At 45.2% G+C, this 25,033-nt stretch overlaps 1 protein-coding gene across 3 annotated transcripts in view; it reads right to left on the bottom strand.

Annotated features, from left to right (window-relative positions):
• The window catches only part of pappaa (pregnancy-associated plasma protein A, pappalysin 1a), a 125,792-nt gene that overhangs the window by 20,138 nt on the left and 80,621 nt on the right, over positions 1-25,033 (bottom strand). The window contains exons 14-19 of one of the 3 annotated variants that reach the window (XM_036967895.1): positions 21,244-21,412; positions 12,815-12,998; positions 12,463-12,664; positions 12,037-12,238; positions 10,584-10,731; positions 3,727-3,842 (exon numbers count right to left, since the gene is read on the bottom strand). In XM_036967895.1, coding sequence (XP_036823790.1) covers positions 3,727-3,842; positions 10,584-10,731; positions 12,037-12,238; positions 12,463-12,664; positions 12,815-12,998; positions 21,244-21,412 — 1,021 coding nt within the window. Of the gene's footprint in view, positions 1-3,726; positions 3,843-10,583; positions 10,735-12,036; positions 12,239-12,462; positions 12,665-12,814; positions 12,999-21,243; positions 21,413-25,033 lie in introns of all 3 variants that reach the window. The other 2 variants (XM_036967896.1, XM_036967897.1) reach the window with 2 other exon arrangements.

Genomic DNA, 25,033 nt, shown 5'->3' with positions numbered 1-25,033 from the left:
CCTATTTGGATAACACATATTGTGACACATCCTGGTCTGTGAGGAGGGCAGGGTGCCAACACTCCAGTGGAATGACTATGTTTCTTGTTATGTTGTTACCTTAACTCACTCCACATTCAGGAAGAGCTAAGTTCATGGTATTTTCCATATGAATAAATGAATGGATGTTTTCAACGGTGGTGAAGCCTGCTTTTGATGGATTACCCCTCCACAGATCGCTGAATGTATCTACTTGACATGATATAACTTGATCCTTATACTGTATAAAGGTGCTCTTTCATACCAGGGCCCCGGGAGATTGAGTACGAAACGTGTTCTCAAATATCTCCACAGTATGTGTGGAATCTGCTCTCTTGCTTTCATTGTCTGCTCTCACTTGGATACATAAAATACACACATTTGTTCTAGGGGGCTTCTGAGGGGATTTTAATGTAATGTGTGTGTGTGTGCGCACGTGCCTGTGTCTGTGTGTGCGTATCTGTGTGTCTCCATGTATGTGCGTTTGCCAGCAGCATACCACCCTGCATACCTCTGCTGGCTTGCTTCTGAAGCTAAGCAGGGTTGGTCCTGGTCAGTTCCTGGATGGGAGATCAGATGCTGCTGGAAGTGGTGTTGGAGGGCCAGTAGGAGGCACTCTTTCCTCTGGTCTAAAAAAATATCCCAATGCCCCAGGGCAGTGATTGGGGACACTGCCCTGTGTAGGGTGCCGTCTTTCGGATGGGACGTTAAAGGGGTGTCCTGACTCTTTGAGGTCATTAAAGACCCCATGTCACTTATTGTAAGAGTAGGGGTGTTAACCCCGGTGTCCTGGCTAAATTCCCAATCTGGCCCTCAAACCATCATGGTGACCTAATAATCCCCAGTTTACAATTGGCTCATTCATCCCCCTCCTCTCCCCTGTAACTATTCCCCAGGTCGTTGCTGCAAATGAGAATATGTTCTCAGTCAACTTATCTGGTAAAATAACGGATACATAAAAATGTTATGCGGGCGGAGAGTGTATAAAAGAATATCTGTCTTCCGCAGGGTCTGTCTGTGTGAAATGAGAGGGTTTTCAGGGTAACGTGATGTCCCAAGACGACGGCAGTCCAGTACATGCAGTAAAACCAGTGTGGACCGGGACCAAAAGTGCCATCCACAGCAAAGGACTGGCTGACCTCCGCTAGAGCATTTTTTTCCCAGCCCTGCCATGTCCCAATAACACACGAATTGACACGCTTTTTCACTGCTGCAAACTAAGGTATTTTTCATTTCAGTGCCGTCAGCAAATCAATGGCAGAAAAATGAGGAAGGGAGAGAGGGCAGAGAGAGACGGCAGAGAGAGAGGGCAGAGAGAGAGGGATCGGCGGACAGAGAGAAAGAACAACAGAGCAATTGAGGACAGTTGGATGCTGGGTAGCACCACATTCCTTTCCCAGCACGCTTCTGTGAAGTGGGTGAGCTCACTTAAGTGGGGTGGGGGGTGGTCAAATAGACTCCCCCCAGGCAGGATGACCATAGTAAGATTGTCTAGACTTTGGTACATGTCCTCTACATCTGCAAAGGGGGCTGCAGCTGGGAGGTGGGGCTAGAGAGACTTAGGTGTAAAACTTTTTGCTGCCACTTTCGATAAGATGATGTCACCGACCAACCCGCTAGGCATGACCGTAAATCAAAATAATCCACAACCGTGGCCCCCCTCCCCCGTGCACGGGATCCTCGCCCAAGCACCTGCCCCACGTGCAATGATATCACACCAAAATAGATCCCATGGTGAGGTCATGTCTCTAATAGATATTATTCACACAGAAATGACTGATTCTAAATGTAGCAGTGTAATTTCTGCTGATGCAAGAAAAGAGAGCTACAGAAAGTGTGAGAGAGAGGAGGAGTATGGTAGCCTAAGTGGGTCAAACCCCCAAACTAATGGGTCGGAAGGGTGATACATCACTATAAGTGATGAAGAGACTAAACCCCCTGGCTCAGCACATATGGAAATGCAAAGTGGATTTCAGCCTGTGTTCTAAAGAAAATGTCTGCATTTTTAATAGTGAATCAAGAGTAGCTCCACGATAAAGATTTGAAGGTAAAATGACATGAGAATACTACCACATAATCGAATCATGGGTTATTAGTGAATCATCATTCACATTTGATAGTTCTCTACTTATGCAACTCTATTTCCCATTATCAGTCTTCTATTGAGTTGTTGTAATATTGTAGGTGGTACGGATCACATGTGATTAGAGATAGGAGGCATTATAAGCATCACTCATTTGATTAGATATACTGTAGGAGGCATATTATGCATCACTCATTTGAAAACCCTTATAGGCCAGGATTCAATCAATTGCAGACACCAGGGTGGATTTCCAGATAGGGCTTCCAGAAGTGTGTTCAGGTTGAGTTGACACTTTAATTTACAAACTGGATGTCCCATGGTGTGAGCCATCAGTTCTGAAGGCCAACCTGACTGAGTAGTCATCCGCTGCACAGAACCAGACTGACAAAGTTGAGATATTTTTTATTCTAGAGGGGGGGGGGGGGGGGGGGGGTCCTGTTGTTGTCAGGTAGCCAAAGAGGTGGAACGGGTTGAATTGGAATTCACACGCATTGATTGACATGCATTGATTGCATTGATGTGCCGGGACAGAGGTCCAAGCAGCGGCAGTATACACTGCTGAGCACACTGGAACAGCCTTTATTGATTTCACCTCATCCAACCCTCATGTAGCCTCTCTATGCTCCATCAATTCCGTTCCCCTTTCCCCCTTTCGCCTCGTCTCCAGACTCACATGACACCAGCGTATAAATCATATCAATTACACAAATCAATTACAAACGGATCATTTTATTTCCCCCGCACTGCCACAAATGGCTGACTCAGTGCGACTTGTAATGAAAACAAAACACCACTAGAAAAACATAACGCTCTCAATCCCAACTCCCAAGACCCTCATTGGCTAGCGTAGCCCCTGGCCCTATTTATGGTCCACCTCCATCCAACTGTAGCTAAAAACCTTCAAAATAACTTTTAACTGAAATTGAATAATTAAGTCCCATTGACTTAAATCAAGTAAAATGAAGCGAGGAAGCGGTGGAATTCACTGACAAATACATTTCGAGACAACAACGTCATTATGGTTCTTATCGTAGTGTATTTCATTACTCTCCATGTGAATTATGTGCACGGGGGGGACAAAGCTTACACAACGTTTACAGTACGCTTCTGTAAACTGATCCCCCTGCCCTTTTTTTGAAATTGCAGCTGCCAATTTAGGCAATCAGTGCAGACTCAATACAATAGCCTTGTCAGGTATATCTAAATCAAACCAGGCTATTAAGGCTTGTAATGGGGTCGTTTCAAAAATTATAGTGATTACTGACGACACGGCACTTTTGAACTTTTACAACTTGGCCCCGTCGCTGGCTGTGGGTTCATATGAGTTCAGAGATGACTGGCTGGGATCTGACTGTGTTGTTCCAAGCCGCATTGGTCTGTCTGTCTGTCTGTCTGTCTGTCTTTCTCTGTTCCTATCAATATGATGTGTTTTCCGTTGTCGCCACCCCAAGATGATTTGGCCACAGACAGACCGTAGGTGGGAATGGCTCGGTCCTTCTGTAGTTCATAATATTACCAGGATATAGACACGCAGTGTCAAATTCCTAATAGGAAGGATCATGAGCAGCAGTGCTTTGTGAAGTATGTCTGTGATACTTGTAACAGACACACACACACACACACACCTTGACTTTGGGTGGGTTTCTCCAGTGCTCCTTGCGCATGCTGTCTGCGGTCATGTTGCTAAGCAGGATCACCACGTCGCTGTTATTGTCCCTGCACGTCAGCTCACACTCCTCACCTGTGTGTGTGTTACAAAACAAACCCAACGATATCATCAGTGTCTGCACAAACTGTTCACACATCAAATCAGGTTTTATTCTATTTAGAAAACAACACTTTAATTAATATCCACTGGGTGATCTATTTGATGATGATAATAATAATAATAATAACTTGGTGGGTGGTTATAAACTCAGCAAAAAAAGAAACGTCCCTTTTTCAGGACCCTGTCTTTCAAAGATAATTTGTAAATATCCAAATAACTTCACAGATCTTCATTGTAAAGGGTGTAAACACTGTTTCCCATGCTTGTTCAATGAACAATAAACAATTAATTTTTTTTTATTTTTATTTTTATTTTACCTTTATTTAACCAGGTAGGCAAGTTGAGAACAAGTTCTCATTTACAATTGCGACCTGGCCAAGATAAAGCAAAGCAGTTCGACAGATACAACAACACAGAGTTACACATGGAGTAAAACAAACATACAGTCAATAATAAAGTATAAACAAGTCTATATACAATGTGAGCAAATGAGGTGAGAAGGGAGGTAAAGGCAAAAAAAGGCCTTGGTGGCAAGGTAAATACAATATAGCAAGTAAAACACTGGAATGGTAGTTTTGCAATGGAAGAATGTGCAAAGTAGAAATAAAAATAATGGGGTGCAAAGGAGCAAAATAAATAAATAAATTAAATACAGTTGGGAAAGAGGTAGTTGATAGGGCTAAATGATATGTGGGCTATGTACAGGTGCAGTAATCTGTGAGCTGCTCTGACAGTTGGTGCTTAAAGCTAGTGAGGGAGATAAGTGTTTCCAGTTTCAGAGATTTTTGTAGTTCGTTCCAGTCATTGGCAGCAGAGAACTGGAAAGAGAGGCGGCCAAAGAAAGAATTGGTTTTGGGGGTGACTAGAGAGATATACCTGCTGGAGCGTGTGCTACAGGTGGGAGATGCTATGGTGACCAGCGAGCTGAGATAAGGGGGGACTTTACCTAGCAGGGTCTTGTAGATGACATGGAGCCAGTGGGTTTGGCGACGAGTATGAAGCGAGGGCCAGCCAACGAGAGCGTACAGGTCGCAATGGTGGGTAGTGTATGGGGCTTTGGTGACAAAACGGATTGCACTGTGATAGACTGCATCCAGTTTGTTGAGTAGGGTATTGGAGGCTATTTTGTAAATTACATCGCCAAAGTCGAGGATTGGTAGGATGGTCAGTTTTACAAGGGTATGTTTGGCAGCATGAGTGAAGGATGCTTTGTTGCGAAATAGGAAGCCAATTCTAGATTTAACTTTGGATTGGAGATGTTTGATATGGGTCTGGAAGGAGAGTTTACAGTCTAACCAGACACCTAAGTATTTGTAGTTGTCCACGTATTCTAAGTCAGAGCCGTCCAGAGTAGTGATGTTGGACAGGCGGGTAGGTGCAGGTAGTGATCGGTTGAAGAGCATGCATTTAGTTTTACTTGTATTTAAGAGCAGTTGGAGGCCACGGAAGGAGAGTTGTATGGCATTGAAGCTTGCCTGGAGGGTTGTTAACACAGTGTCCAAAGAAGGGCAGGAAGTATACAGAATGGTGTCGTCTGCGTAGAGGTGGATCAGAGACTCACCAGCAGCAAGAGCGACCTCATTGATGTATACAGAGAAGAGAGTCGGTCCAAGAATTGAACCCTGTGGCACCCCCATAGAGACTGCCAGAGGTCCGGACAACAGACCCTCAGATTTGACACACTGAACTCTATCAGAGAAGTAGTTGGTGAACCAGGCGAGGCAATCATTTGAGAAACCAAGGCTGTTGAGTCTGCCGATGAGGATGTGGTGATTGACAGAGTCGAAAGCCTTGGCCAGATCAATGAATACGGCTGCACAGTAATGTTTCTTATCGATGGCGGTTAAGATATCGTTTAGGACCTTGAGCGTGGCTGAGGTGCACCCATGACCAGCTCTGAAACCAGATTGCATAGCAGAGAAGGTATGGTGAGATTCAAAATGGTCGGTAATCTGTTTGTTGACTTGGCTTTCGAAGACCTTAGAAAGGCATGGTAGGATAGATATAGGTCTGTAGCAGTTTGGGTCAAGAGTGTCCCCCCTTTGAAGAGGGGGATGACCGCAGCTGCTTTCCAATCTTTGGGAATCTCAGACGACACGAAAGAGAGGTTGAACAGGCTAGTAATAGGGGTGGCAACAATTTCGGCAGATCATTTTAGAAAGAAAGGGTCCAGATTGTCTAGCCCGGCTGATTTGTAGGGGTCCAGATTTTGCAGCTCTTTCAGAACATCAGCTGAATGGATTTGGGAGAAGGAGAAATGGGGAAGGCTTGGGCGAGTTGCTGTTGGGGGTGCAGTGCTGTTGACAGGGGTAGGAGTAGCCAGGTGGAAAGCATGGCCAGCAGTAGAAAAATGCTTATTGAAATTTTCAATTATGGTGGATTTATCAGTGGTGACAGTGTTTCCTATCTTCAGTGCAGTGGGCAGCTGGGAGGAGGTGTTCTTATTCTCCATGGACTTTACAGTGTCCCAGAACTTTTTTGAGTTAGTGTTGCAAGAAGCAAATTTCTGCTTGAAAAAGCTAGCCTTGGCTTTTCTAACTGCCTGTGTATAATGGTTTCTAGCTTCCCTGAACAGCTGCATATCACGGGGGCTGTTCGATGCTAATGCAGAACGCCATAGGACGTTTTTGTGTTGATTAAGGGCAGTCAGGTCTGGGGAGAACCAAGGGCTATATCTGTTCCTGGTTCTAAATTTCTTGAATGGGGCATGTTTATTTAAGATGGTTAGGAAGGCATTTTTAAAAAATATCCAGGCATCCTCTACTGACGGGATGAGGTCAATATCCTTCCAGGATACCCCGGCCAGGTCGATTAGAAAGGCCTGCTCGCTGAAGTGTTTCAGGGAGCGTTTTACAGTGATGAGAGGAGGTCGTTTGACCGCTGACCCATTACGGATGCAGGCAATGAGGCAGTGATCGCTGAGATCTTGGTTGAAGACAGCAGAGGTGTATTTAGAGGGGAAGTTGGTTAGGATGATATCTATGAGGGTGCCCGTGTTTAAGGCTTTGGGGAGGTACCTGGTAGGTTCATTGATAATTTGTGTGAGATTGAGGGCATCAAGTTTAGATTGTAGGATGGCTGGGGTGTTAAGCATGTTCCAGTTTAGGTCGCCTAGCAGCACGAGCTCTGAAGATAGATGGGGGGCAATCAGTTCACATATGGTGTCCAGAGCACAGCTGGGGGCAGAGGGTGGTCTATAGCAGGCGGCAACGGTGAGAGACTTGTTTTTAGAAAGGTGGATTTTTAAAAGTAGAAGTTCAAATTGTTTGGGTACAGACCTGGATAGTAGGACAGAACTCTGCAGGCTATCTTTGCAGTAAATTGCAACACCGCCCCCTTTGGCAGTTCTATCTTGTCTGAAAATGTTGTAGTTTGGAATTAAAATGTCTGAATTTTTGGTGGTCTTCCTAAGCCAGGATTCAGACACAGCTAGAACATCCGGGTTGGCAGAGTGTGCTAAAGCAGTGAATAGAACAAACTTAGGGAGGAGGCTTCTAATGTTAACATGCATGAAACCAAGGCTATTACGGTTACAGAAGTCGTCAAAAGAGAGCGCCTGGGGAATAGGAGTGGAGCTAGGCACTGCAGGGCCTGGATTCACCTCTACATCGCCAGAGGAACATAGGAGGAGTAGAATAAGGGTGCGACTAAAAGCAATAAGAATTGGTCGTCTAGAACGTCTGGAACAGAGAGTAAAAGGAGGTTTCTGGGGGCGATAAAATAGCATCAAGGTATAATGTACAGACAAAGGTAAGGTAGGATGTGAATACAGTGGAGGTAAACCTAGGTATTGAGTGATGAAGAGAGAGATATTGTCTCTAGAAACATCATTGAAACCAGGAGATGTCATTGCATGTGTGGGTGGTGGAACTAATAGGTTGGATAAGGTATAGTGAGCAGGACTAGAGGCTCTACAGTGAAATAAGCCAATAAACACTAACCAGAACAGCAATGGACAAGACATATTGACATTAAGGAGAGGCATGCTTAGTCGAGTGATCAAAAGGGTCCAGTGAGTGGAGAGGTTGGTTTAGGGTCACGGCGATTTAGACAGCTAGCCAAGCCAACCGGTAGCAAGCTAGCATAGGATGGAGTCTGTTGTTAGCCACCTCTTGCGTTCGGTCAGTAGATTAGTGGGGTTCCGTGTGGTAGAGGGGATTAATCCAAATCACACAACAACAAAAATAAGAACAATAGATATAGTTATAGAGGCCCGAGAAGAAAACATAATAATTCAAATAAATAAATTGTCCAATTGTCTATTCAGATAGCAGCCGGAAAGACAGCTAACGGTTAGCGGGCCGCAGATGGGCGTTCCGGTAACGTCGCGACAGAGGAGCCAGCCGGATCTCCTTCAGGTAGATAACGTCGGCAGTCCGGTTGTGAAGGCCCGGTGGGGCTCCGCGTAGGCAGTGAAACGGGTCCGGATAGGTGACTGCAGCCCAGGAGTGAATGATGGAACTCAGGCGTGATTGACGGAGCTGGCTAGCACCGGAACAATCGATGTTTGCTCCGGAATCGACGAAAGCCGACTGTCACACGGATAGCAGCTAGCTAGCTGTGAGATCCGGGTATGAATGTCCAGAGAGCAGTTGAAATCCAGGGACATGGAGAGAAAAATTGGTCCGGTATGTTCCGTTCCGAGCCGCGCTGCGCCGTACAAAACTGGCGATAGATTTTCGATAGATTTTCGAACTAAAGGACAGCCGATGACCACAAACCGTGGTTAGCTTCTGATTAGCTTCTGGGCTAGCTCCTGGCTAGCTTCTGGCTAGTTTCTGGCCAGCCTCCTGGAGTTTCTGGCTAGCTTCCTGAAGGATTGCAGATCTGAGGTAAATAATACTTTTTTATAAATATAAATTGGTGAGGCTGGTTGCAGGAGAGTGTTTAGAAGATGAGTTGATGGAAAATAAAAATAAAATGTATGTGAAAAAAGTTGTAAATATATATAAATACAGGACACGACAAGACGAGGTCAAAAGACGTCTGAACTGCTATGCAATCTTGGAACTGAATGAGCATTAATGAGCATGCACCTGTGGAACAGTTGTTAAGACTAACAGCTTAGAGACGGTAGGCAATTAAGGTCACAGTTATGAAAACTTAGGACACTAAAGAGGCCTTTCTACTGACTCTGAAAAACACCAAAAGAAAGATGCCCAGGGTCCCTGCTCAACTGCGTGAATGTGCCTTAGGTATGCTGCAAGGAGGCATGAGGACTGCAGATGTGGCAAGGGCAATAAATTGCAATGTCCGTACTGTGAGACGCCTAAGACAGTGCTACAGGGAGACAGGACGGACAGCTGATCGTCCTCGCAGTGACAGACCACGTGTAACAACTCCTGCACAAGATCAGTACATCCGAACATCACACCTGCAGGACAGGTACAGGATGGCAACAACAACTGCCTGAGTTACACCATCCCTCCAATCATGCTCAGGATGAGAGAGGCTGAACTGAGGGCTTGTTGGCCTATTGTAAGCAGGTCCTCACCAGACATCACCGGCAACAACGTCGCCTATGGGCACAAACCCACTGTCGCTGGACCAGACAGGACTGGCAAAAAGTGCTCTTCACAGACGAGTCGTGGTTGTGTCTCACATGGGGTGATGGTCGGATTCGCATTTATCGTCGAAGGAATGAGCGTTACACTGAGGCCTGTACTCAGGAGCGGGATCGATTTGGAGGTGGAGGGTCCGTCATGGTCTGGGGCGGTGTGTAACAGCATCATCGGACTGAGCTTCTTGTCATTGCAGGCAATCTCAATTCTGCGCGTTACAGGGAAGACATCCTCCTCCATCATGTGGTACCCTTCCTGCAGGCTCATCCTGACATGACCCTCCAGAATGACAATGCTACCAGCCATACTGCTCGTTCTGTGCGTGATTTCCTGCAAGACAGGATTGTCAGTGTTCTGCCATGGCCAGCGCAGAGCCCGAATCTCAATCCCATTGAGCACTTCTGGGACCTATTGGATCGGAGGGTGAGGGCTAGGTCCATTCCCCCCAGAAATGTCTGGGAACTTGCAGGTACCTTGGTGGAAGAGTGGGGTAACATCTCACAGCAAGAACTGGCAAATCTGGTACAGTCCATGAGGAGGAGATGCACTGCAGTACTTAATGCAGCTGGTGGCCACACCAGATACTGACTGTTACTTTTGATTTTGACCTCCCTTTGTGTACTTGTTCAGTTTATGTCTCAGTTGTTGAATCTTGTTATGTTCATACAAATATTTACACATGTTAGGTTTGCTGAAAATAAACACAGTTGACAGTGATAGGATGTTTCTTTTTTTGCTGAGTTTATTTGTCATGTTTGTACAAGTGTGTATTATACGCATGTGTGAAATGGAAATGTGTTTTTTGTATATCCCTACTCCACCGGAGACACCCTTGAAAAGTGGGGTCATGGCTAGGTTCAGCCATTATCAAAGGTGACCCGGGAGCAATTAGGATTAAGTGCCTTGCTCAAGGGCACATTGACAGTTTTTTCACCTGCTCAGGGATTTCGAGCTAGCGACCTTTTGGCTACTGGCCCAACGCCCTAACCGCTATGCTAACTGTCGTCCCATATTTTCTATGTCAAGGTCCCGGAATGTAACTTAACCTTAAGACCAGGAATTACTCTGGTCCCGAGTGATGCTCTATATTCTGACAAACATAGTGTATAATATATGGTTTCTACTATGTCACACACATAGTGCATATACAGACCTATTCCATGTCCCTTCTTGCAGCTGACTCGTATGCTAGGGTTAAGGTTTTGAGGTAGAGAGCACTGTCCCTTGCTCTGAGGACAGAGCTTGAAGGAACCAGTCCAGTTGCCGTCCTTCCTACAACGGATCACATTGGTGCTGGGCCCCTGCTTCGCACACACGCACGCACACGCAGGCACAGACATGCACGCACACGCACACGCACACACACACACCGAGGACATTGAGAACCACCTTCAATACTACCATGAAACATGATAATAATTGGAGTCTGTAGTGAAGGAGGATTAGAGAGGTTATAACATTGTTCTATCTGTCTGTGGCACAACTATTTTGAAAATCAATGTAATTCTAATAACTTGCTGTGCTACTTCAGTGGGACTGATGGAGGGTAAGAGAGAGAGAGAGAGAGAGAGAGAGAGAGAGAGAGATAGAGCGAGGGAGGGAGCATGCGAGAGAGAGAGAGAGAGAGAGAGAGAGAGATAGAGCGAGGGAGGGAGCACGCGAGAGAGAGAGAGAGAGAGAGAGAGACAGAGAGAGAGATAGAGAGAGAGATAGAGCGAGGGAGGGAGCACGCGAGAGAGAGAGAGAGAGAGAGAGAGAGAGAGAGAGAGAGAGAGAGAGAGAGAGAAAGAGGGGAGACAGTAGGCGAGAGAGGAAAGGGGCGGAGAGAAAGAGAATGTGAGAGAGGGGTAATCTCTTCTGTCTACGAATCATACTGTACATGCTAACACTGGAGATCCTAACACCCTCTGATCCTCTCATTATAATACAGCCACACACACCGGGACATGCTAATCCACACACCACTGCATCAAAGGCTATCACACAGAGAGATCCTCGGGTCAAGGGCAATACATTTTGTGTGAGTGTCATGTACACTGTGAATATGTGAGAAAGTGCATGTGTAAAAATTTGCATATTTACTGTACCTTCTTCCACATTTGTGCATTATATCTCCCCTTGCCTAACACATTATTCTCTCAGACTTCACAAAGACAACAGATACAGGCGAACAGCTGACAGACAGACAAATGGACAGACAGACAGACAGACAGACAGACAGACAGACAGACAGACAGACAGACAGACAGACAGACAGACAGACAGACAGACAGACAGACAGCTAGCCAACCAACTAGATAACAGATAGAAAGACAGAGAGAGACACACGTAAACATAAACACACACAGATAGACAGTTCCGTAGACAGACATTCAGATGGACAGTTCCGCGGACGTACAAAGCACACGGCCCCACAGACAGATAGACAGCCTCACAGACAGACAGACAGATAGACAGACAGACCCATAGCCAGACAGTGAGCCCAAAAGACAGAGAGTCAAACAGACCCAAAGACAGACAGATAGACGGACAGACAAAAGGCCCATTGACAGAAAGCCCAACGAACACAGACAGACAGTTGAGCGGCGGAGTAGAGAGAGACAGACCTGCTTGCATGGAGCGGCGTGCAGCGGTCTCACCGTGTGGTTGGCTCTGGGGCAGTTGATCCAGCAGGTGCTGTCGAAGCGGAAGCCGTCGGTGCACTGGTACATGCCGTGGAAGATGGCGGGCGGAGGGTCACAGGTCACCGGTTCGCACGCCCCCTCCAGCCAGCTGCCGTCCTCCGTGCACTGACGCTTAAATGCTCGCCTGACAAACACAGATGAAGACCAAGACAAAACATGTTGGGTTGAGTTGAGTGGAACTGAATTGAGAGGACAAAGACTAAAGACATGCTCCATGTCGAAATGGTGGGAAAGGTGAAGATCAAGAGTTGGACAGGATCATTTGGATCAATTCCATTTCAAACCCAGTCATTTGTACTGAACTTAAATGGAATTGACCCCAAGTGGAAAATATGGGTGGTCGGATACCTTTTGGGCTTGTTGGTGACGTGGTAGCCCGGCTTGCACTTGTACTTGCAGAGGGAGCCCACTTTGAGGCCTGTGTCGTTGCAGCGCTTGGTCTGCAGCATGGCGTTGGGCACATGGGGCGATGCTGGACAGCGCAGCTCACACAGCGCCTCGGGGAACGACCACAGGCCATCCTCCAGACACGTCAGGGTGTTGTTAGAACCTGGGAGGGGGGGGGCAAATAGTTGAACACAGAGAACAATATACAGTATACGAGATATAAAAAAAGATCCGGTTAGCCATGAGACAGTGTGTGTGTTGAGACAGTGTGTGTGTGTTGAGACAGTGTGTGTGTTGAGACAGTGTATCTCACCTACAAGCTGGGCAGGCTCCCTGCACTGGAAGGTACTCCTCTTGCCATAAGTAGTTCCCTCAGGGAAGTTAAAGTGGGCTGGGTGGACGTGGTACTTGTCTGGTAGGCCACAGTCTACTGGCTCACACGACACCTGCTTATTCCACTTTCCATCTGCACAGGTGATGGTCACTGTTGAGTCCGACTGGAGTGAGGGGAGACAATTTAAAATTGGGACAACACACATGGATGCAAGCAGCACACACACAAGCACGCACACGCACACGCACAAACACATGCAAACACATGCAAACACAGACAGACACAGACAGACACATACACACCCACACCCAGTATGGTACATACCGCACACTCACACAGAGAGAGCAATGACACACAAATATGTCCATCAATTTAGAGCTTGCTCAACAAGCCGTTGTAACAGGAAAGAGCCAAGCAGTTCTTAAATGTCACGCACTTAACTGACTGGGCTTTGTTAGCGGCTCAGGTAACTGCTGATGAAAAACCATTTCAGGTCATGATATCCATCAACGGTCATATCATCCTAATGCAAAACACATTTAGAATGAGGGAGGGTGATACTTTTCACCGGAACTAGTACACTGGGGATTATCCCGAACACATTTTCTTCCAACTCCACATACGGAGGATGTATTCACGGGTTGTTTTGTTCCCACCACAGCATTGTGTGGTCAGAACACAAACTGGGAGGAATGTTGGCACCTTTCGCTTCAGCGAACAGTGATATTCAAAAGAGCCGCTGGACAGACTGCATCTGGACATACAGTGGGGCAAAAAAGTATTTAGTCAGCCACCAATTGTGCAAGTTCTCCAACTTGTAATTTTCATCATCACATCACATCATTTTCATCATGACAGACACAATGAGGGAAAAAAATCCAGAAAATCACATTGTAGGATTTTTTATGAATTTCTTTGCAAATGATGGTGCGCACTGCGCCCAGCCCGCCACAGGAGTCGCTGGTGCGCGATGAGAGAAGGACATCCCTACCGACCAAGCCCTCCCTAACCCGGACGACGCTAGGCCAATTGTGCGTCGCCCCACAGAGCTCCCGGTCGGTTACGACAGAGCCTGGGCGCAAACCCAGGGACTCTGATGGCACAGCTGGCGCTGCAGTACAGCGCGCTTAACCACTGCGCCACCCGGGAGGCCAAAGCCATTCCATCTTTGATGACCAAAAGGTCATATTGTATACCAAGAGACGAAAGTGAAAAGAGAATCTCAAGGTCGTCTGTGTGTCAAGTGTGTTTGTGATGCTGTCTTTTCCAGTAAAAACTTTAAACAGAAAGAAGAAATGGTTTTGCCAACCCAGTATTTGGGTAAATGTCCAGATTTCAGACTGGTCCAGACTTGAATTAAATATAGAGTCGCTTCGGAAAGTATTCAGACCCCTTGACTCTTACCATATTTTGTTATGTTACAGCCATATTCTAAAATTTATTAAATCGTTTTTTCCCTCATAAATCTACACACAATATCCCATTATGACAAAGCAAACACAGTTTTTTATAAATGTTTGCTAATTTATAAAAAACAACAACTGAAATCAGTGGAGGCTCCTCAGAGGGTCCATCCTCCTCAGTGAAATTTCATACAAATAAAAATTGTGAAACATTAAAAAAGTTACCCTTTTAAATATATTAATATGTCACCAAATAATTGATTAAAATACACTGTTTTGCAATGAAAGCCTACAGTAGCCTCAACAGCACTCTCTGGGGTAGCACAATCAAGTGAAATAGGCAAAAGAACATTTACATTTAAAGCAATAAAGAAATTGAATAAATTAACTGAGCAAACCATAAACCTTTCAATACATAAATGTAAACATTATTTTAAAACCATTTAAATATAATACATAGAAATGTTGTGGGACTATAGTAGATGAAGAATCAATATTTTTTAGATTGAGTATTTATTGGGTCATTATGTTAGTATATTCTGTATTTTGTAATCGTGTGTTATATGTGAAAATGTGGGACTAAAAGAGATACAAATCAAATCATGGTGTTGCCGGAGGACAGCTAGCTTCTGTCCTCCTCTGGCTACATTAACTTCAATAAAAAACCTAGGAAGTTTGTTGTCCTCACCCCCTTCCATATACATATATGGTAATTATGACCACTTCCGGAGGACGTCCTCCAACCAATCAAAGCTTTTGCAGTATGAACTGACATGATGTCTATCCAATCATAGAATTAGAATCAGAGAACAAACCCTTGTTTTGGGATTGTGCCACAAAGAGCATTATGGGGGTTTGAGAGGGTTTGAGAGGTGTTGAGAGGCTTGATGACATTGTTTGATAGAGATTATGAGTTTAGAGGGAGAGTTGAGCATTTATTTTTATATTATTCAATTTATATTTGTCACGTTCTGACCTTAGTTCCTTTTTTATGTCTCTGTTTTATTTTGGTCAGGGTGTGAGTTGGGTTGGGCATTCTATGTTTTGATTTCTATGTTTGTATTTCTGTGTTTGGCCTGGTATGGTTCCCAATCAGAGGCAGCTGTCGATCGTTGTCTCTGATTGAGAACCATACTTAGGTAGCCTGTTTTTCCCATTTTGAGTTGTGGGTGATTGTTTTCTGTCTCTGTGTCTGCACCAGACAGAACGGTTTCGTTTTCATTCGTTCTCTTGTTATTTTGTTTTTGTGTTCAGTTTAAATAAATATTAACATGGACACGTACCACGCTGCATATTGGTCCGATCCTTCCTACTCCCCCTCAGAAGAGGAGAATCGTTACAATATTAGTTTTTTAAAATTACAGGAGATGGAGGAGGTATATTATAGTTTTCTTGGTTTTAGAACTTTATTTTTGTGTTCATTTAGTGCAATTTATTTACATTTGCTTTGCTAACTTCAGTAGCTAGCTAGCTACCAGCACGAGTATGCAGTTTTATCCGCCAGAATGGTAGAATGGCCAACGCTGACAAAAATGTTGTGGACTTTTTCTTGAAGAACCCCTTTTTTTTAATTTTACCTTTATTTAACTAGGCAAGTCATTTAAGAACAAATTCTTCTTTTCAATGACGGCCTAGGAATAGTGGGTTAACTGCCTGTTCACGGGCAGAACGACAGATTTGTACCAGCTCAGGGGATTGAACTTACAACCTTCTGGTTACTAGTCCAACGCTCTCACCACTCTGTCAGCATCGATGGGGTGCATTGCTGCACAGCTATTTTCAGAGATGTTCGATCGGGTTCAAGTCTGGGCTCTGGCTGGGCAACTCAAGGACATTGAGAGACTTGCCCCGAAGCCACTCCTGTGTTGTCTTGGCTGTGTGCTCCGCCACAGTCTGAGATCCTAAGCGCTCTGGAGCAGGTTCATCTAGGATCTCTCTGTACTTTGCTCCGTTTATCTTTGCCTCGATCCTGACAAGTCTCCCTGCCGCTGAAAAACATCCCCTCAGCATGATGCTGCCACCACCGCGCTTCACAGTAGGGATGGTGCCCGGTTTCCTCCAGATGTGACGCTTGGCATTCAGGCCAAAGAGTTCAATCTTGGTTTCATCAGACCAGAATCTTGTTTCTTATGGTCTGAGGGTCCGTAGGTACCTTTTTGGCAAACTCATATCGGGCCATCATGTGCCTTTTACTTGATGAGTGGCTTCCGCCTGGCCACTCTACCATAAAGGCCTAATTGGTGGAGTGCTGCAGAGATGGTTGTCCTTCTGGAAGGTTCTCCCATCTCCAAAGAGGAGCTCTGTCAGAGTGACCATCGGGTTCTTGGACACCTCCCTGACCAAGGCCCTTCTTCCCTGTCTGCTCAGTTTTCCCATCGGCCAGCTCTAGGAAGAGTCTTGGTGGTTCGAAACTTCTTCCATTTAAGATTGATGGAGGCCACTGTGTTCTTGGTGACCTTCAATGCTGTAGAAAATGTGTTGGTACCCTTCCCCAGATCTGTGTCTCAACACAATCCTGTCTCAGAGCTCTATGGACAATTCCTTTGACCTCATGGCTTGGTTTTTGTTTTGACATGCACTTTCAACTGTGGGACCTTATATAGACAGGTGTGTGCCTTTCCAAATCATGCCCAATAAATTGAATTTACCACAGGTAAAAGTCAAGTTGTTGAAACATCTCAAGTATGATCAATGAAAACATGATGCACCTGAGCTCAATTTCGAGTCTCGTAGTAAAGGGTCTGAATACTTATGTAAAGCTATTTCTGTTTTTTGTTTTTAATACATTTGCCCCCCCCCCCCCCCCCAAAAAAAAACGTTTTGCTTTGTCATTATGGGGTATTGTGTGTAGATTGCTGACGAAACTGTTTTATTTCATCCATTTTAGAATAAGGGTGTAACGTAACAAATGTTGAAAAACTTCAAGGGGTCTGAATATTTTCCGAAGGCACTGTATACATGCTTATTTTTAGTGTGACCAAGGTCTAAAGCTCACAAGCTGGGCTGTGTTAAAGTTATGTATCTGTTGTTTCATATGTTTCCATCTTACATCTTGATTCTATTATATGATACACCAAAAAAGTATCATGTTTCGTTGATATAAATCAGTTATTTTCACATTTGTAAAAATAACATATGCATCACATATAACAGAGTGCAGAACAAGATGGAATTCGAATAATCAATCAATGAATATTGGAACACTCTGACAAAAGCCTCTACACAATAATACTATGACTAATGGCTGGTGTTGGCACATCCAAGTGTGTTTCTGTGTGTGTGTGTGTGCTCTCAAGTGTGTGTGTGTGTGTGTGTGTGTGTGTGTGTGTGTGTGTGTGTGTGTGTGTGTGTGTGTGTGTGTGTGTGTGTTTACGACAGTGTATGCTCAAGTGTGTATACAGTTTGTGTGCTTGGAGTTTCCTTCTTTAAAATCTTTACAGCTGCCTCTCTCTCCTCCAGAGTTGGTTTAACAACCCCTGGCTACTAGGCCTAATTCAACACAGACAGACACACAGTCCCATCCCCTTTCTTCTCACCCTTTTACCCAGGCTGACCCTACATATAGTATAACACTATCTACAAAGAATGCAGTTAGGCTCATACAGAACCAGCCGCACTGCTGGCATCTCTGACAGGACTATTGTAGCCACTCCAAGCAGTAACTGGAGTTTCCCTCCAAAACATCCCAGTAGTATCAGACATACAATTGTATACCACCTGGAAGAAATGGGCTCTTTCAAGTACAGAGTTGAGAGTGTGGTTGTTTTTCTCGTTCCTCAAGCCGTCAGGCCAGTTTTTTCCTTGACCATGTGACCTGACCAGGAAACACTCCTGGCCATAATTCTAACACACGCACGCACAAACACTTTTATAGTGTTCATTTCATTAACTGTTGTACAATATGATATAAAGCACTGGGCCTTTAAGGGACATTCCACTTAACTTCCTCACCCCAATAACTTCTCTGCCGATCAGCCTTTTATTTCGATTATGCATTTTACTAGAGTTCTTGTTTTTTCCCTCTAATTCACCATGTTTTCCTTCATCTTTGTGTAAATCCCCAATCATTTGTTTATCTCTCTTAAAAACCTGATTATGTTTTTTGTATGGTTTTGTTTTATAAACATTGAAAGTGGGAGGTGCCAACAAGCCTATCTGGGTTTACATGCATATTTATTAATTTAGCAGATGCTCTTATCCAGAGGGACATACAGTAGCGAGTGAATACAATTTCATACTTTATCTTTTTGTACTGGTCCCCCATGGGAACTGAACCAACAACCCTGGCATTTTAAGCACCATTCTCTACCAACTGAGCCACAGGGGCCCTCTCCCACATGTGATTTTTTGTTTACGTTTTAAACCTTCATCATATTGTTTTGTATTTTCTTGTGTGCAAATAAATAAATACAAATAAATAAAGATCAATACAAATAATACTGTAACGGATTACATTTCGAAAGTAACCTACCCAACCCCCCCACCCACTCTCCACACACAGGTTATCAGCGGAGGCATCTGGGACACAAATGGATTGCATTATAAAAACACAAATAGGCGTGGGGGAACATATTGTTTTGGAGATAGCATCATCTGAGAGGCGGAGTTCCAGTAACCACTTTGACACCGGTGAAGCAAGAATGTAGTCGGCTAATGGAAGGAGATAGAATTGTGCTTCACACTGCACTTTTTAACCTCTCGAGCACAGGGACCAGGGAGAGGAAGAGAAGAGAGGGGGGGGGGGGGGGTGAAAAGAAGGACAAAAAAAGAGGATGTCATTGTCTTGTCCCCAAGTTACGACAAGGGAAGGGGCATCTGAGGTGAGCTGAAGTTGTCTTTTGCTCTTTCTTTCTTTCTTTTTCCCCTCTCTTTTTTAATTCCCTCCCTCCCTTCCTACCTCCCTCCCTCCCTCCACAGTCCTGAATAATTGCCCCTGCTGCAAGAGCCTTCAAATACCGATTTCTCATGTAGTTTACACACCCTCTCCCACCCCATCTCTCCTCCCTCTTTCTCTCTCAAGTAAATCCTTCAATCCTTCATCTCTAAGCGAGTTACCATTGACACATTAATCAACATCATGCCCTGTCAATTAAACGTAATGTCGTTAAGTCTGATGGTCAGATGGTAATGAAGCAAATTTCTCACAGCTGGTAGTAACATATTTCATCGTGTAATAGACCTGAACAGCTTGCATCCCAAATGGGCCACACTAATAGTTTGTTTACATACACCAAAATGCTTTTCAACTGAAATGACCCGTACCATTCGTGTGTTGGTGCATACGTATATGGGCGTAGTGCTGACATGCTCGTGAATAGAGAACCGACATACAGGAAACACACAAACACCTAGCCATATGGACATGATGCTCCTGAGTTGTGTATGTAGTCTGACTATAAGTCTGACTATGCACACACATATACACAAAGAACAAGTGTGTGTGTGTGTGTGTGTGTGTGTGTGCATGTGTGTGCGTGTGAATGGGCTTATATGTGTGTGTGTGTGTGCATGTGTGTGCGTGTGAATGGGCTTGTGTGTGTGTGTGTGTGTGTGTGTGTGTGTGTGTGTGTGTGTGTGTGTGTGTGTGTGTGTGTGTGTGTGTGTGTGTGTGTGTGCGTGCGTGCGTGTGTGTGTACAGTATGCTTCCCCTGCCCCCTGCTCCATTCAGATCCCCCACATAACCACTTCCACATGTTCATCCTCACCAACATAAAACCAGTTGAGGTGGTGCTCCATTATGTTAATAGCCAGAGCAAACAGGAGGGAGTGCCCCGGTACTGACGCTAGAATCCAGACCCAAAACAAAACATCATTCATTCACTCCTTCTATATGGGTCACTCCACCTCACTAATTTAATTTCTCTCTCTCTCTTTCTCTGTCTTGTGTTCTCTCACTCTTTCTTGTGTTCTCTCTATCTCTTTCTCTCTCACATACAAACAATCCCTCTCTGCCTTTCTCTCTCTTTCTGCGCCCCTTGTCTCTTCCTCTCTCTCTCTCCGGCTCGCTCTCTGTCTCCCCCACTCCCTCTCTCTCTCTCTCTGCCTCTCTCTCTCTCTCTCTCTCTCTCTCTCTCTCTCTCTCTCCCTCTCTCTCTCTCTCTCTGTGTTTTAGGGAGCATTAATTGATTAGCTTGCAGGTCTGTTAACAGAGCCTGGGAGGGGGATAAAGCTCTGGTGCTGTTGTCTTTACGAGCCCTCTGTGGGAGTGAACGGGTTTTACTGCGTGGCTGTGAACTAACATCTTTGTTTGTTTAGGGTGGTTTGTGCTAGCCTGCATGCTTCTGTTTTTGGTGTTTGTGTGTCAATGTCTGTGCTCCCCGTCTGTTGAGTGTCTGGCGTGTGGGGGTTGATGCTGAGACATCTTGGTAACCTGAAAGCTCTTGCTCCAGTAGCGTGAGAAATGCTCACAATGCTCATTTTTTTTGCCCTCAGCACAGTGTCGTAATGCAAAGTAACGATTTTAGTGCACATTCAGATTTGTTGCAGTGTATTTCATCTCAGCAAACACCACAAACATATCCATTAACATACAGACACATACAACACTCTGTGAGGATGACTTCACTGTGTGAGTGGGGAGGGAGGGAGGAGCTGTGGGAGGGAAGGCAAGAAGCGGAGGAGGGAGGAAAGAAGGGAGGGGGGCGCAGTGAGCAGAGAGTACCTGGTGATGTCATCGTCCCAGTGAAGCAGAAATACATAGCTATTGTTGCAGGTGATGGTGCAGCACAGAAAGACTAAACATAGATATTGTGTGTGTGTGTGTGTCTCCGTGTGTGTGTGTGTGCGTGCGTGTTTGCTTACACGTGAACATGCATGTGTGTTTGTCTATCTGTGTGTGACAGTGTGTATGTGTGTGAGCGTATGTGTATATGTGCATGCTTGTGTGTGAATATATATATGTGTGTGTGTTAGAAAATGTTTGCTCTGAGGTGCATTTGCATCCGTGTCTCATTTTGTGTGCGTGTGTCTGACCATGTGGGCCCACGTGTCTGCCTGTGTGCATACCTGAGTCTTGATGATGTCATCGTCTCTGTGGACCTGCAGGACGTAGCCAGAGTTGCAGGTGATGGTGCAGCGAGCTCCGTTGAAGAAGCCCAGACTGCTGCACTTGAGCTCTGCATTGCGGATCAGCGGATCCTGGCAGTCGATGGCCTCACACGAGTAATGGACACAGCTAGAGGGACACACACAAGCACAACAGGGGAGAATTGGTACCCGTATAATAATGCACATAGTAGCTACATATATACTGCATGTAAGGGGGTATATAGGACACAACTGGAGGAGGGAAGAAAATACAAATAAGAAAAACTTGTATCAGAATCAGCATCACAGTGTGGCTGCAAACACAGCCAGACACACCCCTCTTTAATTCACATGCACAGTGGATGGACAATGCATACAGTACAATACAAAGTACACACACACACACACACTGTGCCACGCTGCATTCACCTGGCTGCCCTAGAAGTGGGACCATGACAGTGTCCCGAATGGCACCCTATTCCCTACACAGTATGGTACACTACTTTTGTCCAGGCCCATATAGGGTACCCATAGGACTCTAGTCCAAGGTAGTGCTCTATACAGAGAGAACAGGGCACCATTTGGTACGCTGCCATGAGGCAAAGCCCCACAGAACATCCTCCCAGACCTCATCCAGTACAGTCGTCCAGACATACAGACTAGTAAGAATAATAAAACAAAGAGACTTCCACAGCTGACAGGCCAGGGGGTTGAGGCAGTTCAGAAACCATATGCTAGTGGAGGGACTGCTGATGGTACAGGGACGTAGAAGCACCAGTCAAATAGACAAGCATGAGTTCTTCATCAGGCACCTTCGCCGTGTCCCCCTCCTCTGTAGGTAGGCTGGAACTCCCGAAAGTGTAGTACAAACCTGGATGATGCTTCGGTGGCTGTAGGCTACACATCGGTACTAGTCCGGTACAGTCCCCATATGAGCATCAACCTCCACATCTGTCTTCATCATAGCATGGAGAACACACAGCTAGTTATTGAATGTATCTCCTGTTTCCATGAAGATACGCTGTGTTAAAAAGATGGACTATACCATCAGTAAGTGTCTTGAATCAGAAGTATAGGGCTGCTGCTTTGGAGGAAAGATTCTCTGGGGCTAGCTGCTCAGTTCAGGCTGGGCTGAGGTTAGGTGGAGTAGCTACAAGTTTGCAACAAGGTAAGGCTTAGTGAGACCCCATCGTGCTGTATAAAGGCTAGATAGATAGATACCTTGTAGCTGTGTATCAGCAATCTCACTTTTAAAAGCCCACAAGACACAAACACATTGAACATAGATGGGATCCAATAAAACAAATGGGAATATGAATTAACCAAGAAAGTGTTCACATATGGTCAGAGTGAATGTCTGTGTGCTTGCATGTGCATGCTTTTGAGTCTGTGTGTCCAGATGTGTGTGTTTGTCTCTGTGTCTGCACACACACGTGTGTGGGAGTGTGGTTGATGAATTAAGAGAAACAGGATATTATAAGCAGACTACAATGGCAGAGTCTGGCCAAGCACTACGTTGGTAGCAGTCAGCTGACTTTTTTTCATGCTCATGGAATGCGGGGACGCCCGAGGCTGTCTTTTACAACAGTCGGCCTACTGTAGGCTTCCCCTATGAAGCTCGAAGAGGGAAGCTGAGTACCAAGTGGCACCCTATTCCCTATGTAGTGCACTACTTTTGACCAGCAATGCGCTATACAGGGAATAGGGTGCCATTTGGGACACAGAAGAAAGAGGGCATTTGAAAAAAAGCGTTTCTGAGGAAGTTTGTTCAACTCTGCTGTGATGCATGACAGGAACATCTCTTTTATTCTCCCTCTCTTTTTCTATTCCTTTCTTTCTGTTACCTTTTCTTGAGCTCTCCATCTTCCTCTCCATCTTCCTCTCCATCACATATCCTCTAATTGGTACCTCTATTGTTCTCTATCTCCCTCTCACAAACCTTGTCCCTTTCTTTCTTCTTCTTCCCCCCCCCCCCCCCCCTCTCTCTACCTCCCTCCCTCTCATCCCACTTCAACAACAAACTCAGATCCTCTAAGCGTATGGAGAGAACTCAGAGCAAACGTAAACCGACACTCACTGTGAATCCAAACTCCCCGCTTGAGCTACCGTGTTTACATTTCAGGATCCTTAGCTGAGAAGGTGGAAAGAAACAGGCTTTATAGTCAGCTTAACACGGAGTTGTTTTCAATCCACTTTACATTACATGAACCACAAGACATAAAGCATATCCAGTTCAAAATATGGTTTCAGCTATGTCTCTTAGATTTTTTGGGGGGGGGATAACTTACAATGGCATATACATTCAAATGGAAAAACGATTGAAAAATCAACAATAGTCTGAAGACTACTACAAGGGGCTACCACAAAGTCACTATCTCATCACTCAAAATCTGAACCTTCACTGGAGACAAGGACAAATGGGGGAAAAAAAGACTCCACACTCACACTCAAACAATCTGCCAGTACCCCTCAAATCCTCTCGTTTAAAATAAGGGATGAAGAAGGCAAGGAATAGAGAGAAGGAAAGAGCGTGGAACATAAGACTGAGTCATGTTAATAGCTCCTGTTGTTAACAACTTAGGGAATAAGGGACTTGGTGTTTTGTAGCTGTAGAATTATTACGGGAAATCGGCTGTTTGGTTGGCGAGAGGGAGGAGGGAAAGGAGGAGAGCAAAGAGAAGGGAATAAGTATAGGTAGTAGGAGAAGAGGGGAGAAGAGAACATGGAGGAGAAGAGCTGAAAGAGGAGGAGAGGGAGAGGGCGGGGAGCGGAGGGAGATGGAAGAAGAGGGAGGAAGGGAAAAGGAGGGAGAATGAGGAGAAAGAGAGGTTGGAGGAGAAGTGAAGGTCAGAGAGTATGAGGAGAAAGAGGAAGAGCGCTCCCTGGAATAAATCCCTTCTAGAGACTCAGGGGCCTTGGGGGGAGCAGTAGAAGGAGGGAGCCGCCAAATAGATCACATTCACACAGTCAAAACCACCTTAGATATGGCTCCCGCTGAGCACAACAAACCCCAAATATGCCAATACAAGGAGCCATAATACTAGGCAATTACTAATTACTAATGATTGAACTGATCCTCTGGGTCGGCATGGAAACTCACACCACCAGTCTCCCACCAGAGCTCTGCTGCAGGAACAGTCAAAAACAGGATACGTCCCAAATGGCACCCTATTTCCTATATAGTGCACCACTTTTAACCAGGGCCCATAGTGCACAGTGTAGGGAATAGGGTGCCATTTGGGACACAAACCAGTTTTAGCGCAAACGGTCCAACAGGAGGGCATGAAATGTGCACTAGTACATGTGTTTGAATGGTTCGAACCTTCATTCATCACATGTTCAGTCTCATTGAGATTAAATGTCTATTGCAAAAGAGATATACTTCACTGATTTTTCTTCTTGCATGTGATCTATTACAATTGTGTTAATAACCTATCGATTCAATCTTATATGGACCAGGGAGGATTTCTTCACTAAGACAATGACATGAGCTACAGGTATGGTATGGTAGTTGGAATTGGGGCTAGTAGTCTACAGAGCATCCAGAATGTTTGCTATGTAAATCTACTGTATCAGAACTCAGAAATGCCACCACACATATCAGTACTAAGCTAAATGACATGTGAGTTGTTGAATTTGACAACTCAGTAGAATGGGTCACAACTCTGAGGAGGGCAACTTGTCTTTGTGGCATCAAACACTTTCCTGTCGAGAGCAGATAAGTCCCACCATCCAATTAGCTTGTCTCGTTTGCTTCACTGGCAAACAA

The sequence above is a fragment of the Oncorhynchus mykiss genome, chromosome Y (assembly GCF_013265735.2).
Source record: "Oncorhynchus mykiss isolate Arlee chromosome Y, USDA_OmykA_1.1, whole genome shotgun sequence".
Classification (NCBI taxonomy): domain Eukaryota; kingdom Metazoa; phylum Chordata; class Actinopteri; order Salmoniformes; family Salmonidae; genus Oncorhynchus; species Oncorhynchus mykiss.
This window is presented reverse-complemented; position numbering and strand designations above follow the sequence as displayed.